The 18,923-nt window shown below is 29.2% G+C and overlaps 1 protein-coding gene across 1 annotated transcript; it reads left to right on the top strand.

Moving 5' to 3' along the window:
* Positions 1–822: 822 nt before the first annotated feature.
* LOC113367273 (fatty acyl-CoA reductase wat-like) lies at positions 823–17,504 on the top strand (the record flags this gene model as incomplete). The annotated part of the gene is made up of 10 exons (XM_026608894.1): positions 823–880; positions 954–1,069; positions 1,527–1,684; positions 8,493–8,583; positions 9,906–10,051; positions 10,320–10,429; positions 11,384–11,576; positions 13,889–14,128; positions 15,179–15,272; positions 17,277–17,504. Coding segments are annotated over 10 exons (1,434 nt in total), but the record flags the coding sequence as incomplete, so codon positions are not given.
* Between the last annotated feature and the right edge of the window lie 1,419 nt (positions 17,505–18,923).

Raw genomic sequence — 18,923 nt, 5'->3', positions numbered from 1 at the left:
ATAGTCTTCTAGATCACACTAAAATATTACAGCTTTACGACAACTCGTTCAGCTTTAAAAATTCATCAAAGTGTGCAAAAATTTGTATAGTTTTTTGGCATTTGTCAAAATTAGACCTTTGATCGACGTTTTCTCAGAAACGCCTGAACCGATTTCAGAAATTTAAAAGCCATTTGATGTATCTCGATGAGGACTATCGTTTGTCAGTTTTGTGCGACGATCTGCCAAGCCGCTTTTTTATAATTTGAAAGAAAAAGTTAAGCTTTTCATCCACATTTAAGCTCAAACTACCGAATCGATTTTAAAAAATCAAAAACCGTTTTCTTGTAATTAACTGTTGAAAAAAAATCGAGGCCGATTTAATGGAACTTTTTTTGGCGATATATATCATGGTCTTAAAGAAATTACTGAAATATTGCGGTCTTACGACAAGTAATTTAATTTTAAAAAAGTTTGAGAAAATAAGTAGTTCTTTTGGGATTCGTTAAAATTAAAATTAGACGATTTACTTGGTATAACGATAGAGTACTTGGTCTTAATGAACATACTAAACAATTAAAGTTCTACAAAAAACTGGCTCAATTATAAAAATTATTGTTTGTTGAAAATTTGCTTTTAAAAAATACTCCGACCGGGTTGACGTGTTTGTTTTTCAATAATGTGTAATAAATACACTTCGAATAATTTTAACTACTCATAAATTAATTTATCTATCATAGATTAAGTCGATTATTTACACAAATCGGGAAGTTCATGTAACTTGCCTCAAGGCTAAATACCAATACCAACTAGTTTTTAATTATTTTAGATTCTGCAATCAAAAATTTTTATACAAATCGCAGCATTCTAATAACAGGCGCTACAGGATTTTTGGGAAAAGGTAATGAATATGTTATATTCCATTTTATAAATTGAGCGTAATGTAATTTTAACTAGCTTGATTGATTATCTAGCATTGATAGACAAAATATTGCGGTCTTGCCCCGACGTAGAAAAATTATATTTACTCGTGAGAGCTAAAAAAGGAAAAAATGTTTTGGAAAGAGTGGACACCTTATTTGAAGACCCTGTAAGTTGGCGCATATATTAATTTAAATATAGTAAACTGGCTTTATTTAAGGTTATAAGAATTCACAACTTGATCATTTGAATTAAATCGTACCCGTCAATATCGGTGACAATGATATTCAAGAGTAATGCAAAAATAATTTAATTGGATTTTCCTAAAAAAAATTTTTTATTTTGTATTTAAGAGAAATACTTCTTTTACTAATTTTATTGGTTAAACTACAGATTCTATACTGCAGAATTATATAATAGATTAATTTAAAAAAAAATTCAATCAGATACTATATCTGATTAGAACTAGTTAACCAAACTACCATAAGCATGAGCATCAAGCTCTTCAAAACTCAGAACCTCAAATAATAAAAAGCAAACCCAAAAATTAAAATAATAAATTTATAAATTTTATTTTTTTCTTGTAATTTAAATTTTATTGTACCATATTTATGCCTTTTTTGTAGGTATTTGATCAATTAAAACTAGACATGCCAAATTATCGACATAAAATAATAGGGATTAATGGCGACTGTTCAATAGTGGGACTTGGTTTAAATGAAAAAGACAGAAAAATGATTTGTAGCAAAGTTTCTATATGCATTCATAGTGCTGCTACAGTTAGGTAAGTATGAGTGCAACTGAATGTAAATTATCTTTAGAAATCGCTTCTTTTATTATTAATTATTAATTTTTATTATTAATTTTATTATATCGCTTCTTTAATTATTATTAAACCGCCCGATTTTTCGGCGGCATTTTTACCGGTATTTACCCCAAAAATACCGGTATTTTCGGTATTTTTACATAAGCGCTCTTTGATACATAATACATTAAAGTTTAAATTTCTCGGAACAAATTCATCTTTAAATTCCATAATCGCATAAACAGCTATATCTTCAAGTGATTATATAGGATAAACAAATGTCAAATATTATCTCAACTCGTCATTAAACTGAATATTTATTGCTTTACTAAGGGCTACGTATCGTGTTGCAATAAATAGAATTGGACTGATAGATAATGGTGTTTGTTTCATCTTATGTAAAAATGTAACTGTTTTTTAAGTGATATTTGCGCCAAAATATTTTATATCATACAGATTACCCCTGCGTAATCTTTATTTTTTTCTAACTTTATACATAATAATTATGATAACTACTAAATATTTTCGATTCTTATTACAATTATAAAATATTATTTTTCGAAAACGTTTCGATGTTCAAAAATACTATAGAAGCATTACATTGTTTTAAATAACAATACTCAACAATTATATTAACTTATTATTTATCTCGACAAAGTATCCGATCTTAAATTAGTGTAGAAAAATATTTTTTTTTTAAAATATTGGAGATTATACTAATTTAACACATCGGATACAGACAATACAGTTTATTATAATAATGTAATGTTATCTTTTATGAGTTTTTGGTTTTTCTTACTCATAAGTTTGTTTTTGGTAAAAAAGTACTCAATATACTCGATAGTGATAATGAATTAATTAAATTGGATATAATTTTGTTAAATATTTATTTTAAAAAATAAATTTATTGTTTTATTTCATTGTTAAGTTGAATGTAGTTGAAGTTGTATATACATTTTTCTATTTGTACTAGTAACTTTCAATTTTGTTTACGTTTATTTAATATAATAAAAATACCGGTAATTTACCGGTATTGCGGTTTTAAAATAAAAAATAACCGGTATTGAAATTTTCCATCGGTAACGCATTCCCTAATTGCTACTATATATACTAGGGCGGGTCGATTTAAAGGTCGCTTAGGCACATATGATTTTCGGCTACTACGGATCAAAATAAGATACTTTGCTGAAGAAATCATACCTCTAAAATGAATTCTGATGTCTCGTGCATTCACCCAAAGATAGGGATTGAATTTTGAAAAATTCCGTCTTACTCCATTTAGAGTACTCCAATCGTGTCCAAATGTATAACAAACCCCAACTAACTTTGGAAGGCAAATCCACCCATGCCTATGGTTCACCCCCTGGGACCTCTCCTTAGAAGTCTTCCATACAAATATTACAAAAAATCATCGTTTTTGGTAATTTACTCAGCAAAAAATGTTTTTTTGTAAGTCGGTTTTCACTGTATAAATGGAAAATGACAAATATAGCTAAATATAAAAGAGAGATGAAAGCGTTTTGGTTCTCAAAATCATATCGGTTCAATAGCATTTGATATCTTATCAGTCTGCAATGATGCCCAGAAAGGTTTTATATATATTAATTTAGATTTTTATACCAGAGTATATTTTAATTTAAATCAGTGTTACTTCTTGAAGAAGTGACATCCTCTACTCAAACTCAAAAAAAGAGTTTTAAACTCTAGAAGCCACAAATAAAAGAACAAAAAGCTTATAATTATTATATAAAACTTTAAAAACAATTAAGCATAATTTGGTCGCACGCATGAGAGTATTTTCTATTTCAGTAGCAATTCGATAGATGTTCTCAGTTTTTTGAAATCATATTTTATTAAACAAAAAAACAATTAGAATGTTTAAAATTAATTAATTAAAATTGCTCGGAATAGGCAATACCCGAGTTTAGCTTAATTGTTTTTAAAACTAAAATTGATATTTACAAGTATATATCAACATGTATCTAATTTATTTTTTTATTTAGAAATGTATTATTTTTATTTATTCGAAAACTTTCCTTTCACTACCATAAAAATATTTTCATTCTTATATGTAAAAATGATGCATGAATACAAATAATTATTTTCAAATTTATTTAATCAAGATAAACTATTATTTTTAGTTCTATTTACTACAATTAAAATAATTTTGTTTACTATCTATAAAATTGAACAATAAATAAATTCAGTCAAATACTGCTCTAAATCACACTAAATTTGCGGATAAATTACAGAATATTCGACCAAAAATTTATTTTCTATATAAAATTCGAAAACCGGCTAAAACCGGTTTTTTAGCAAAATTAAAATTCGAAAACCGGTTTTCTGAAATGCCGGTTTTTGTATAAACCCTAGTTTCTATGCTAGCTAGAGGGTGTTACTAGAGCCGTGCAAAATTTTCCAGACTTGAAACTAAGAAAGACTTCAAACAATTTCAACAACATAGTTTTATATACTTATGATTAAATAAATTTTATAATAAAAATAAATCGCAGATTTTTGTCATGTTGAAGTACCCAAAATGATGCAACTTTTGTATGGGGGATCTCTAACGGAAGGTTCCAGGGGGTGAACCATGGGCGTGGGTAGATCGGCCATCCAAAGTTACTGGGGTCGGTCATACATTTGGACATTATTGAGGCGCTCTAAATGAAACAAAACAGGATTTTTCAAAATTTGACCAAATTTTTGTGTGAATGCACGGGAAATCAGAATTCATATTAGGGATATGGTTTCTTCGGCAAAGTATCTTATTTTGATCCCTAGTATATAAAAATCATATGTACCTATGTGACTTTTTTACCCACACAAATCGACCTCTCCTAATATATATATATATATATATATATATATATATATATATATATATCGGTTTTCGAATTTTAATTTTACTAAAAAACCGGTTTTAGCCGGTTTTCGAATTTCATATAAAAACTAAATTTTTGCTCAAATATTCTGTAATTTATACTCAAATTTATTTTATTATTCAATTTTATGGATAGTAAACAAAATTATTTTAATTTAAATTAGTAGAACTAAAAAATAATAGTTTATCTTGATTAAATAACTTTGAAAATAATTATTCGTTATTCATGCAACATTTTCACATATAAGAATGAAAATATTTTTATTTTTATAATAGTGAAAGGAAAGTTTTCGAATAAATAAAAATAATACATTTTTAAATAAAAACCATTCACTAAATTTAAAAAAAAAATTAGATACATGTTGATGCATACTTGTTGATATCAATTTTAGTTTTAAAAACAATTAAGCTAAACTCTCGGGTATTGTCTGTTCCGAACAATTTTAATTAATTAATTTTAAACATTCTAATTATTTTTTTTTTTAATAAAATATAAAAACTGAGAATGTCTTTCGAATTGCTACTTAGGCGTGTCCTTTATTACTCACTAAATTTTCTGAAATAGAAAATACTTTCACACTTGCGACCAAATTATGCTTAATTGTTTTTAAAGCCTGATATAAAAAGTTTTTTGTTCTTTTATTTGTGGCTTCTAGGGTTTAAAACTCTTTTTTTTTAATTTGAGTAGAGGAAGTTATTTCTTCAAGAAGAAGTCACACTGATTTAAATTAATATATACACTGGTATAAAAATCTAAATTAATATAAACAAAACCATTGCAGACTGATAAGATATCAAATGCTATTGAACCGATTGATTTCGAGAATCAAAACGCTTTCATCTATCTTTTATATTTGGCTATATTTGCCATTTTCTATTTATACAGTGAAAACCGACTTTTTTTTACTAAAAAACCGATTTTCAAATTCTGTTTTTGCCTAATTTTCGCCTAAAAACCGGTTTTTGAAAACCGACAAACCCGAATATATATATATATATATATACTAGCTGACCCGACAGACGTTGTTCTGTACCCACGTCTACAATTTTTCAATATTTTATACTAATATTTACTGCTTAGTTAAGAATAATAGTTACTGTTTTTTGAATTACTATTTACACCAATATATGAGTGATGTTGAATGTAGAACTGTTTCAAACAAAATGATTGTTCTCAATTCCCACAGTTAACAATTTAATTATTCATTTAACAAATATTAAAAAATGTTCAATAAAATTGTATATTAAAAATTTTACACTGCGATATATAGAACAAATTTCCAATAGCTCAATTTATTTTATTGCATTCAAGGGTTATTTTTAGTCATACCTGTAGATGTGGATGTATAAATGAATGATTTTTTATTTATTCACGACTAAAACATTGATTTTCCAAATTTATCACACTAAAAATGATCGTCTTCCTTTGTGATTTATGGTTATAGCATAAGAAACACGTGTTGAAAATTGAAATCTTTTAAAAAGTACAACAAATTCAGAAAGAATTAATATATAGCATTCGCGGCAAAGGTGCAATATCACCTTTTATTTTTCTACCCAAAATAATTGCTTTCATAATGCTGCCTATAATTTTTATAATTCCGTACCATATTTTAACTGGCTTTTAGTAATTTTATTATCTAAGTTACATTTTTTTCTCCAATAAATCAATATACATTATTGCTTAAGTTTATATTTGAAGTGAATTAATTTGTCAAATCCTGTTTACATGTGCTCTATTCAACTTACGACCAACAAAATTATTGCTCTGTGAATTTTTTTACTGTGCTCCAATTTACTTGATATTTTGGAAATAGGCTAATCTTTATCTTAAGTTCAGAAGTAAAAACAATTTGCACTCCGTCACCATCCACCGCATTAATTGGATTATTACTCTTTTAATTCTGATTTTATCAGAACTTGTAATACACTATTTTAAAGGTGATTAAATGAGCTACAACTTTCTGTATCATAAATTTTACCGTAACTTCTCTTATTGTGAAACGGCGAAAGGTTAAAGAGCTCGAAAGACCTCTGGTTGGACAACCGCGCACTCCTTAATTAATCATACCTCTATCAATATTTGTGTAACGGAAAAATAATAAACAACAATAATTAGTCAGAAAAATACCTCGAATTTTCATATATATATACTTTTATACGTATTCTTTCAGAGACATTATAATGAGAAATTGGATGATTTTTTTTAATGTTTTTTTTTTATGAAATCATGAGTTTTTTGAAAATCGTTTGTACTAAAGTTGTGGTATTTTCTAGAATCCATCAAGATCTCTTAAACCAAGTTAATTCTAGATGGAATACGATTATTTTTAAATTTGGTGGAAATGGCACTGAAAAACTATTTTATTTAAATGAAAAAACATTATATGCGTCTTTTATTTGTATGATAGTTTACTCATTTTACACGCAGAACTCCTTTTAAAGCTTATTTTGAGCACTATAAAAACCCATTTTCCTATCTAGCCTAATAATGTTCCTAAAACACTATAAAATAGCGATTTATTAAGATTTCAATTGATATAATTTTGTTTATTACATGATTTTCGTTAAAATGTATATTTTTGAAGATATTAGCAAAAAATGATGAAAAACGCAAAAAAGAAACAAATTTTCAGTATCCAGTAACTTGAAAAGTATTTGCTTTTTTAAAAAACATTATTAAACATTTTTCTCTTATAATTAGTTCTTTTATCGATACCAAACGTTATTTTGAAAAAAGTAAAATTACACCACTGAAAAGAAATGTCATCCACCCGAGAAGTGGTAAAGGAGTCTAAATTGTTTTCACTTCTGAAGAGCAAGATGAACCTAGTTCCAAAATTCCAAACGAAATGGAAAACAGTAAAAAAAGTTCAGACCGAAAGGGCTCCATTGAGTAAATATTCCGTACCCAATGACAATAATATGAATTTTTGACACAATGAAACTTCTAAATAATTTTTTTTGTATTGTGACTTTGTATAGTAAGGCAAAACGACTGCAAATTTAATATTTTTGAGCGCAATCACTTATGGCTCGTTTCCTTTGCACGAATTCGTACGGCGAATCTGTTCGCAAAGTGCGCAAACAAAATTATTGCAAGCAAAAGCAAACACACGCGCACGTCAGACGCATGCGCAGACTGCATCACTTGTCAAATGCATGTTATATTATTTGCATCTTATATTAATTTAATTTTTGGCACATCTCAGCTGCTTTTCGGCATTAATAATGTAGACATTACATTTTGCTTAATCATAATCATGAATTTATTATATTTTAATATTGCCTTAGCCTATAAGTGAACATAAATGTTTGGCAAATGACAGTCTTCAATTGTTTTTAATGTCAAACTAAGCTTCAAATATTTTCAAGGGCAAACAATGATAAGCGGTTTTTTGTAATTTTTTCCATTTATTTCTACAATCTAACTATATTTCTATGAATTAAAACATTCTAGAAAATTTCCCAAACAAACTTCAGGAAGATTCATAAAAATCCGAATTATAGTTTAGGAGGAATTATGAAACTTACATTGTTACAGAAGAATTTTATATATAAGATATGTAGCGGCTTGTCAACAAGCATCGCATTTCTACTGGACAGATAGGCTCATCATAGTGACAGCACGGAGGAAACAAAAGTTATAGTGTCAGTTCGGATCTCTCTATTGTTTCTCCCCAGTCTCACTGCCAAAATTATAATTCATAACACTTTTCCTTTTTATTGAAAATACACAAATACTAACTATATTTTATAAATGATAAATATGATAACACATAGTGTCGTTACTATTTTATTATAAATAAAATATATTACATATGGACCACGCTTTCCATATATATATATATGTATATATATATATATATATATATATATATATATATTTTGTTTGTGTTTTAGGTTTGATGAAGAGATGAAAGAAGCCGTTGCCATTAATGTGCAAGGAACCAAGGAAATTATTCTATTATGTAAAGAAATGCTTAACATTCAGGTAATAGTCGTCATTTTAAGAATAACATTTTTTAAATGTTTGTCTTTTATTATTTAAAGCCTGCAACAAATTGTTTATTCGGCAAAATACGGGATATTCTGCATACGAGACCAAATACCGAATGTTCGGCAAATTCTCGGCAAGGTTTTAGCGCCTAAACCGTTTTTTTTAACTTCCCGTAGGGCAAGTTATCGTAATCGCAAAAAAATCGAAAATGAAAATTCTTATATATCTTTACGTTTCAAAGGTTTGTGAACATTTTGGCACACCTTAGATAAAATGGTTGTATGTGTGTGTGTGTGTGCGGATACAAATTTTTGTCGACGATTTCGGGAACACCGATCAACCGATTTGAATAATTCAAAAAACATTCGATTTGTATTGATACGGAGACGTTCTGATTAGTTTTTGGGCGAAGGCAGGTCTAGCCATTTCGAAGATACAGGGCAAAAAGTGCCAAAAGCGGCAACTCAGTTTTTAAGAGAACGGAGCGTCCAATTTTAATTAAGGTTCAAAAAACATTTTACTTGTATTGACAAGATGAAGAACTGATTACATTTTTGGGAATGCAGGTCCAGCGGTTATGGACTCTCAATAAAAATAAGTTAAAAAATTGCCATTTGGCGGTCAAAAATGTTTATTGGACATATGTACATTAAATTATCAGATATTTTATAGAGATTTTAATAATGTGTACACATTTTGTGTAAATTTTTTGGGTTTCGTACCAAGATTTTTAATTTTGATATTCAAGTATATGGTGCAAACAAATGTCCACGACATTTTCGACAGTATGAAATAACCGATTTGAATAATTCAAAGAACATTCGATTCGTATTGATAAGGAGACGTGCTGATTAGTTTTTGGCAAAGGCAGGTCTTACGGTTTGGATGATACGGGGCAAAAAAAGCCATAAATGTTAATTCAGTTTTTGAGAGAACGAAGCGTCCGATTTGAATAATTCAAAAAACATTTCATTAGTATTGATTGAACGAAGAACTGTTTAAATTTTTTGAAAGGCAGGTTCAGCGGCTATAGACTCTCAATAAAAAAAAAAGTTACAAAAATGCCATTTTGCGGTTAAAAATGCTCATTAGACACATGCTCATAAAATTATCAGATATTTTATAGAAATTTTAATAAGATATTTTATTGTGTACACATCTTGTGTAAATTTTTTTTCCTTTCCGTACCAAAATCTTTAATCGGTTTTGATAGGTAGATGGAAAAGCAGATGTTATTTATCGTGTCTCATTCAAAAAAATAATGAATATTCAATTGATTTTTTTATATAAAAAGCAATAATTCTCTTTAATTTTAGGCACTTGTACATGTATCGACAGCTTATGCTAATTGTCATAGAACGGAAATTGATGAAAAGACCTATCCACCTACAATTTCCAGTGAAAACCTTATGAAGCTATGTGAATGCCTTGACAGTTCAACGTTAAATTGCTTCACACCTTCGTTAGTATTCTGCATGCACATATTAAAAGTTTAAAATTATATGCTCGATATATATATATATATATAATATATACATATATATATATATATATATATATATTAGGGTGGTCCTTAAAATGGTCATTTTAGAATTTTCTTGCTCCCAGTGGCTCAAATGGTTCCAAATTGATAAAAAACAATTCCCTGAAAGTATATTTTTCAAAAAATTTTCCGTGCTATTTCCATACAAAGTTTGAATTGGAATATATAATATAATTTTATTTTATAGGCTGTTAAAAAAATTTCCGAATACATATGCTTTTACCAAATCCGTAGCAGAAGATGTGGTTGAGAAGTATGCTAAAGGATTACCAGTTGCTATATTTAGGCCTGCTATAGGTATATCTTAATTAAATAAAATGTATAATATATATTTTGATAAATATATATATATATATATATATATATATATTATAGAATTTTGTGATATGAGTGGAACGAATATTAAATGTTAAATTTGAACATTACAACATACAACACTCAGATTTTTAGCACACACTTTATTTGGGAATTATAGACGTTTCGAGACCATGGTATGCCTCATCTTCAATGTAATTTCAATAACTGTTCAATTTTGGCAGTCCAAATACGACCAAAATTTTGGGTAAAATTCGACTTTTTTTAAAAAAACGCCGTCATTTTGTCAATTTTTGATTTTTTTCTTTATCGTAGTTCATTTTACAGACAATATTATCTAGTTTAACGAGTTTTTTTTTTAATTTCATTCACGTAGAAGGCCGGAATCACTGCAGCAGTGAAGGGCTTTTTTTTGTCGCGCCGTTGGAGATCGACGATAACTTAAAAATATTTTTTTTCTTCAAAAATTTTACTATGTATTCTTAAAGCATGTATAAATATATTACTAAAATTTTGAAATGATTGATAAAGTAGTTTTTTTAATATAAATTCCCAAAAATCACGTTTTTTTTAGGCGGTTACACTAGTTGTGCCCCTTAATACGTCCAATTATAAAAAACAGAGTCGCTAAATTTCTTAAACCTTTTGATAAGAAACCGATTTGTTAAAATATTTCACTGTGTCAAGCTTTGCAGTGATAGTTGGTGTTTTTTGTATTATCAAAAATTAAATGTAATTTAAATAAATTATTAAAGAATGTGTAGTATATAAGTAACTGTTTTAGAAATTACATTGAAGATGAGGCATACCATGGTCTCGAAACGCCTGTAATTACCAAATAAAGTGTGTGTTAAAAATCTGAGTGACGTATTGTTCATATTTAACATTTAATATATATATATATATATATATATATATATATTACCTAATCTACAGTGATTAGTTCGGCAAAGGAACCAATTTGTGGATGGATAGACAACATGTATGGGCCAACAGGCATTGTAGTAGGCGTTGGCGCAGGCCTCATTCGAACAATGCATATGGACCGGCAAGTTGCTGCTAATGTGGTTCCCGTCGATATGTGTGTGAATGCCATATTGGCCTGTGCATGGGATATGGGAATGAATAGGTGAGCTTTTCTAACGTGTTACAGCTTTATCTATCTTCAGATAGACTATTTTATAATTGTATCTAAAAATCTAATCAGCACATCTAACCATCAATGTGTACAAATCGATTGTTTTCTAAATCAATCAAATGCTCCGTTTCTCTAACGACTGGACCTGCCTTCACAAAACACTGAACAGCACATCTGCATGTCGTGCACATTTGCACGACGTTTTCTCGAGAACGGCTGGGCCGATTTCAAAAATTTAAAAACCATTCGATGTATCTCGACGAGGACCATTGTTTGTCAGTTTTGTGCGACGATCGGCCGAACGTTTCTTTATAAATAGCAGAAAAGTGAAAAAATTTTCGTCCACGTTTTAGCCCGCAATTCTGAATGGATTTCGAAAATTGAAAAACCGTTCGAAAGATATTGGTTGGGAATCGTGCTGATTAATTTTTAGTAAAGATCGGCCTGGCCGTTTTCTTGTAATAAAGCGTTAAAAAAATTTTTCGACGATTTTTATTATAATTTTTTTGACGGTAGATACTATAGTCTTCAAGATCATACTAAAATATTACGGCCCTACGACAATTGGTTTAACTTTGAAAATTCTTTAAAGTTTGCAAAAATTAGTATCGTTTTTTTGGCATTTGTCAAAATTAGACCTTTCATCGACGTTTTCTCAAAAACGCCTGAACCGATTTCAGAAATTTAAAAGCCATTTGATGTATCTCGACGAGGACTATCGTTTGTCAGTTTTATGGGACGATCGGCCGAGACGTTTCTTTGTAATTTGAAAAAAAGTGTTAAACTTTTCGTCCACATTTAAGCTCATCCTACCGAACCGATTTTAAAAAATCAAAAACTGTTCGAAAGATATTAGTTGGGAATGATACTGATTAGTTTTAGGTAAAAATCTACCGAACCGTTTTCTTGTAATTAACTGTTGAAAAAAATTTAAGCCGATTTTTATGGAACTTTTTTTGGCGATATATATCACGGTCTTATACAACTTATTGAAATATTACGCCCTTACGACAAGTAGTTTAATTTTAAAAATTCACGAAATTTTAAGAAAATGAGTAGTTTTTTTTGACGTTTGTTAAAATTAAAAATAGACGACTTACTTGGTATAACGATAGAGTTCTTGGTTTTAATGAACATACTGAGCCGTTAAAGTCCTATGGAAACTGGTTCAATTATAATAGTTGTTGATTTTTGAAAATTTGCTTTTAGAAAATACTCCGAGTCAAAGTGTTTGTTTGTGTTCAATTATGTGTAATAAATCCACCCATAAATTAATTTATTGTTTATTGATTAAGTCGATTATTTACACATATCGGAAAGTTCATGTAACTTGCCTCAAGGCTAAATACCAATACCAACTAGTTAACTTCCCGTAGGGTAAGTTATTGTAATGGGCCAAAAATCGTAATTGAAAATTTTTACATTTCTCGACGTTTTGAAGTTTTCTGAACATTTTGGCATACCTCAGAAAAAATGGATGTGTGTGTGTGTATGTATGTATGGATACAAATTTCCAGTCACGTTTTCGGGCGCACGGATCAACCGATTTGATTGGTTCAAAAAACATTCGATTTCTATCGATAGGGAGAAGAGCTGATTAGTTTTTGGCAAAGGCAGGTCCAGCCGTTTTGGAGATACGGAGCAAAGTGTGCAGAAAATAAAAATCGAGTTTTTGAGAGAACGGAGTATCCATTTTGATTGATATAAAAAACATTCAATTAGTAATCAAAAAAAATTCGATTCCTATCGATAGGGAGAAGTGTTTATCAGATTTTGGCAAAGGCAGGCCCAGCCATTTCGAAGATACGGAGCTAAATATGTAAAAAATGGCAGTTTTTGAGAGAACTTTACGTCCGATTTAAATGATTCAAGGAACTTTCTGCTTGTCTTAACAAAATAATTGATTTTGAAAAAAAATTTTTGTTCCAACTTTTTTTTCTCAAAAAAAAATTTTTTTGTATATCGAAAATAATTCAGATTTTATTTTTAATTCTGACTATAGTTCTAATATACTTTAAACAAATAATTTCAACTTTGCAATTCAGTTTATATAATTCTTGTAAATATTAGACAATGTTACAATATTAATAATAATCTATTTGAAAACATTCAATATTCCCCGAACATTTCGTTACGGTACGGGAAGTTCCAACAATTTGCCTTAAGGAATGATGCCATATACCCCACTAGTTTTTATTTTTTTTTTAATTCTAATATATTTAAAAGACTTAAATATCCTGTATTTGTATTTTATGCTAATTATAAGTAAAATATCTATCTAATAATATTTATTAATACTATAGGTATGATGAAGTTCCGGTATATAATTACGTTTCATCAACGCGGAATAGAATGACCTGGGGAACTTATATGGACTACTACCAAATCTATGGACGAATGAAGCCCAGTTCGCGAGCAGTATGGTACTACGCACTTAATGATACAAAATATCATTTTTTGTTTTGGATATACACACTATTCATGCACATTTTACCTGCTGCATTAATTGATAGTCTTTTTGTACTGATCGGAAAACAACCTAAGTAAGTTATTTCTTAATATACACACCTTAAGGGACACAACTAGTGTGAAATTTTCAAAAAATCGAATTTTCAAATTTTAACTTCCCGTACGATGTTATTGTAATGGGCCGAAAATCGGAATTGAAAATTTTTACATTTCTCGACGTTTTAAAGGTTTCTGAACATTTTGGCATACTTCAGAAAAAATGGATGTGTGTGTGTGTGTGTATGTGTATGTATGGATACAAATTTTCGCCCACGTTTTCGGGCGTACGGATCAACCGATTTGAATGGTTCAAAAAACATTCGATTCCTATTGATAGGGAAAAGAGCTGATTAGTTTTTGGCAAAGGCAGGTCCAGCCGTTTTGGAGATACGGGGCAAAAAGTGCCAAAAACGGTAACTCACTTTTAAGAGAACGGAGCGTCCGATTTGAATAATTCAAAAAACATTTTATTTGTATTGAAGAACTGTTTAAATTCTTGAAATGGTAGGGGCAACGACTTCGGAGATATGGAGGAAAAAGTAAAAAAAAAAGCCATTTGGCGGTCAAAAATGATCATTAGACGTATGCGTGTCAAATTATCAAATATTTTATATAGATTTTAACAATAAGTATAAATTTTGTTATTATCCGTTAAACGGCGGCGCGGCGCTTACGCGCTTTGATATTTCGTCTCTATTCAGTTAAAGCAGTACGATTGCTTTGAAAAAAGTTCAGAATTTCAAAATTATTTCAAAATACACTTTTCTTCAAAAAGTCTTTTTTTCAAAAAAAGTTAATTTTTGTCAAAAAATTATAGTTTCTCAAAAATCTAATTTTTCAGAGTAATTTTTTTTCAAAAATGTCAATCTTTAAAAAAAAATTTTTTTGATACGGGAAGTTTGAGCAATTTGCCTTAAGGCACCATATATAATTTTTTTTAGATAACATGTGGGTCTATTTCCTATGGCCCATTCACAGTATATAAATCTAAATTCATTGAGATATTTAGTTATTTTTGCTCGAATATTTAGTTCATACAAAACTTTTTTCTGAAGATAATTACAAAAAATTCTTTTTGCTTTCAGACTGCTAGCTGCTTATAGAAAAATTCATAAATTCGTGGGAGTCATAGCATACTTTAGCACGAGAGAATGGAAATTTAATGATCAAAATGTAGTGGTAAGTACATGTTCAAATTCATAGAATAAATGCTGGAAAAAATAAAACTACGTCATAAAGAGATTGAAATTTGTATCTCAGATGAAAATAATACGGATTTTATTATAGTGTAGTGCTGACACTTGTTAAAGCAATAAAACTAACTATACTAAACTAAATTCACAACTTGGTATTTTGCCTTGAGGCAAGTTACATGAACTTCCCGAAATGTGTAAATAATCACAAATCAACCATTTTTATAATTGAGCCAGATCCGTAAGACTTTAATGGTTTCGTATGTTCATTAAGACCAAGTACTATCGTTATACCAAGTAAATCGTCTAACTTTAATTTTAACAAATGTCAAAAAAACTACTCATTTTCTCAAACTTTGATGAATTTTTAAAATTAAACTACTTGTCATAAGGCCGTAACATTTCAGTAAGGTATATAAGGCTATGATATATATCGCCAAAAAAAGTTCCATAAAAACCGGCTTAATTTATTTTTCAACAGTTATTTACAAAAAGCGGCTTGGTAGATCTTCACCTCAAACTAATCAGTATCATTCCCAGTTTAATACTTTTTTTTTAAAATTACAAAGAAACGGCTCGGCAGATCGTCTTACAAAACCGACAAACGATAATCCTCATCGAGATATATCAAATGGTTTTCAAATTTTTGAAAACGGTTCAAGCGTTTTTGAGCAAACCTCGATAAAAGATCTAATTTTCACAAATGCCTATGATACTAATTTTTGTAAATTTTGACGAATTTTTAAAGCTAAACGAGTTGTCGTAGGGTCGTCATCATATTTTAGTATGATCTAGAAGACTATGGTATCTACCGTCAAAAATTAAAATTAAAATCGTCGTCAACACGTTATTACAAGAAAACAGCCCGGCCGATCTCTACCAAAAACTCATAAACACGATTCCCAACCAGTATCTTTCGATCGGTTTTTGAATTTTCAAAATCGATTCAGAACTGCGGGCTAAAACGTGGGCAAAAAAAATTCACTTTACTGCTATTTACAAAGAAACGGCTTGGCTGACGCAAAATTGATAAACGTTAGTCCTTATTGCAATACATTGAGTGGCTTTTAAATTTTTGAAATCGGTCTAGCCGTTTTTGACAAAAACGTCTATTTACAGCAAAAAATATGTTCACACACACACATAATTTTTCCAAATTTGGTCTCATTGGCCGGCCGATCTCTACCAAAAACTCATAAACACGATTCCCAACCAGTATCTTTCGATCGGTTTTTGAATTTTCAAAATCGATTCAGAACTGCGGGCTAAAACGTGGGCAAAAAAAATTCACTTTACTGCTATTTACAAAGAAACGGCTTGGCTGACGCAAAATTGATAAACGTTAGTCTTATTGCAATACATTGAGTGGCTTTTAAATTTTTGAAATCGGTCTAGCCGTTTTTGACAAAAACGTCTATTTACAGCAAAAAATATGTTCACACACACACATAATTTTTCCAAATTTGGTCTCATTGGATTCAGAATGGCTAGAAACGTTGGGACCAAGAACGCTAGAAACGTTGGGACCATTAATATTATTTTTTGTCTCAACTTTTTTTCATTTTTTTTTTTCAAAAAAATTTTTTTTTGTATATCGAAAATAATTCAAATTTTTATTTTAATTCTGTTCTAATATACTTTAAACAAATAATTTCAACTTTCCAATTTAGTTTATTTAATTCTTATGAATATTCGACAATGTTGCAATATTTATAATAATCTATTTTAAAACATTTAATAGTCCTCTATCATTTCGTTACGGTACGGGAAGTTCCAGCAATTAGCCTTAAGGCACGATGCCATACACCTCACTAGTTTCTATATTATTTTTTCATATTATTTCTATTACAGTTTCCCATATCATCTCTTTAACTCATAGTTTGTCATTTTGACTCTGATTATTATAACTAAATGAAATAAAAAATTGCAATTGTTTGAATGGGAGCATTTGAAAATCGCTAACACGTATCATGATTATTTATCATTTCAGAACCTTTGGTGTAAACTATCATTACAAGACAAGGAAGAATTTTATTTTAATATAGAAAACTTGGATTGGCAACAGTATATTAAAAGCAGTATTGATGGAATCAGACTCTTTTTGTTTAAAGATGATCCATCCACAATACCAACAGCAATTAAAAAAATGCAAAGGTATTTATTATTCATTTACATAATTATCCCTTTATATTTACGGTTGATAAATAAATTTATTTAATTTATGCTTTTTAATATCTGATTAAAGTTAAAAACCTGATTTTCAACTTTTTATAAATATTTTGCGTACAACTTTTAAATTCTCGTAGGGTAAGTTATAGCAATCGCAAAAAAATCGAAAAATAAAAAATTTTATATATCTTTACGTTTCAAAGGTTTTTGAATATTTTGGCATACCTTAGAAAAAATGGATGTATGTGTGTGGGTGTATGAATGTGTGTACGGATACAAATTTTCGTCGACGATTTCGGGTACACCGATTAACCGATTTAAATAATTCAAAAAAACATTCAATTCGTACTGATAAGGAGACGTGCTGATTAGTTTTTGGCAAAGGCAGGTCTAGCCTTTCCAAAGATACGGAAGAAAAAGTGCCAAAGACGGTACCTCAGTTTTTAAGAGAACGGAGCGTCCGATTTTAATAATTCAATCAACATTTTACTTGTATTGACAAGAGGAAAAGCTGATCAAATTTTCATGAAGGCAGGTCTAGCGATTTCGGAGATCTAGTAAAAAAAAGTAGAAACAAATGCCATTTGGCGGTCAAAAATGATCATTAGACATATGCACATTAAATTATCAGATATTTTATAGAGATTTTAACAATAAGTATAAATTTTGTTTACATTCCTATGGGTTCCGTACCAATGTTTATCCGTTAGACGGCGACGCGGCGCTTACGCGCGTTGATATTTTGTCTCTGTGCAGTTAAAGCAGTGTGATTGCTTTAAAAAACTGTAGAATTTCCAAAATATGTCAAAAAAAAGAAATTTTTTTTTAAATCTAATTTTTTCGAAATAATTTTTTTTAAAAAATGTTAATCGTTTTTAAAAAAATAATAATTTTTGGTACGGAAAGTTGCAGCAATTTGCCTTAAGGCCATGCCTTGCCTTGATTTGATTTTCATGACTCTGCTATCGGGAGATAAACGGTAATTTTTGAAATTCCATAATAAAAGTATTTTCTTCCGTTGGTAGATTTTTAGCATTAGTTAAAGTAAAAAAGTAAAGTTAAAATTGTAATCATTTTGTAAAATACCTTTAAAATTAAAATAAGACATTAAACCTTTTTGCCACCTGCCCGTTTCGAGTTACTCCGCCTATAGGGTAAAAAGGTCTAAATTTTTTAAAGACATAAAAAAGCACATTTCTACAGTGATAAAGTAGAAGGCAGTTTTACTAAAAGTAGTCAGATAATTGTTCCTTTGAAATGTGTTATTTGTTGTGATATAATTGTTATGGTTTTCACAATATAGTTTCAAAGTCAAATTGGACTCCTGTGCCTTGATTTGGTCTACATATATACTTTTAATTAAATTTACTTTAATTCATCGAATGTTGCTTGAAACTTTTCAAAAAGCAGGTCAAAGAAGAAATATTACAGAAGAAAATTTTGTATAAGTTCAGTAGTATTATTTACA

Source organism: Ctenocephalides felis, unplaced genomic scaffold, assembly GCF_003426905.1.
Source record: "Ctenocephalides felis isolate EL2017-DRISC unplaced genomic scaffold, ASM342690v1 CF-g0.4_SCAFFOLD_01170, whole genome shotgun sequence".
NCBI classification, from domain to species: Eukaryota; Metazoa; Arthropoda; class Insecta; order Siphonaptera; family Pulicidae; genus Ctenocephalides; species Ctenocephalides felis.
Note: the sequence above shows the minus strand (reverse complement) of the source record. Positions and strands in the feature narration are given on the sequence as shown.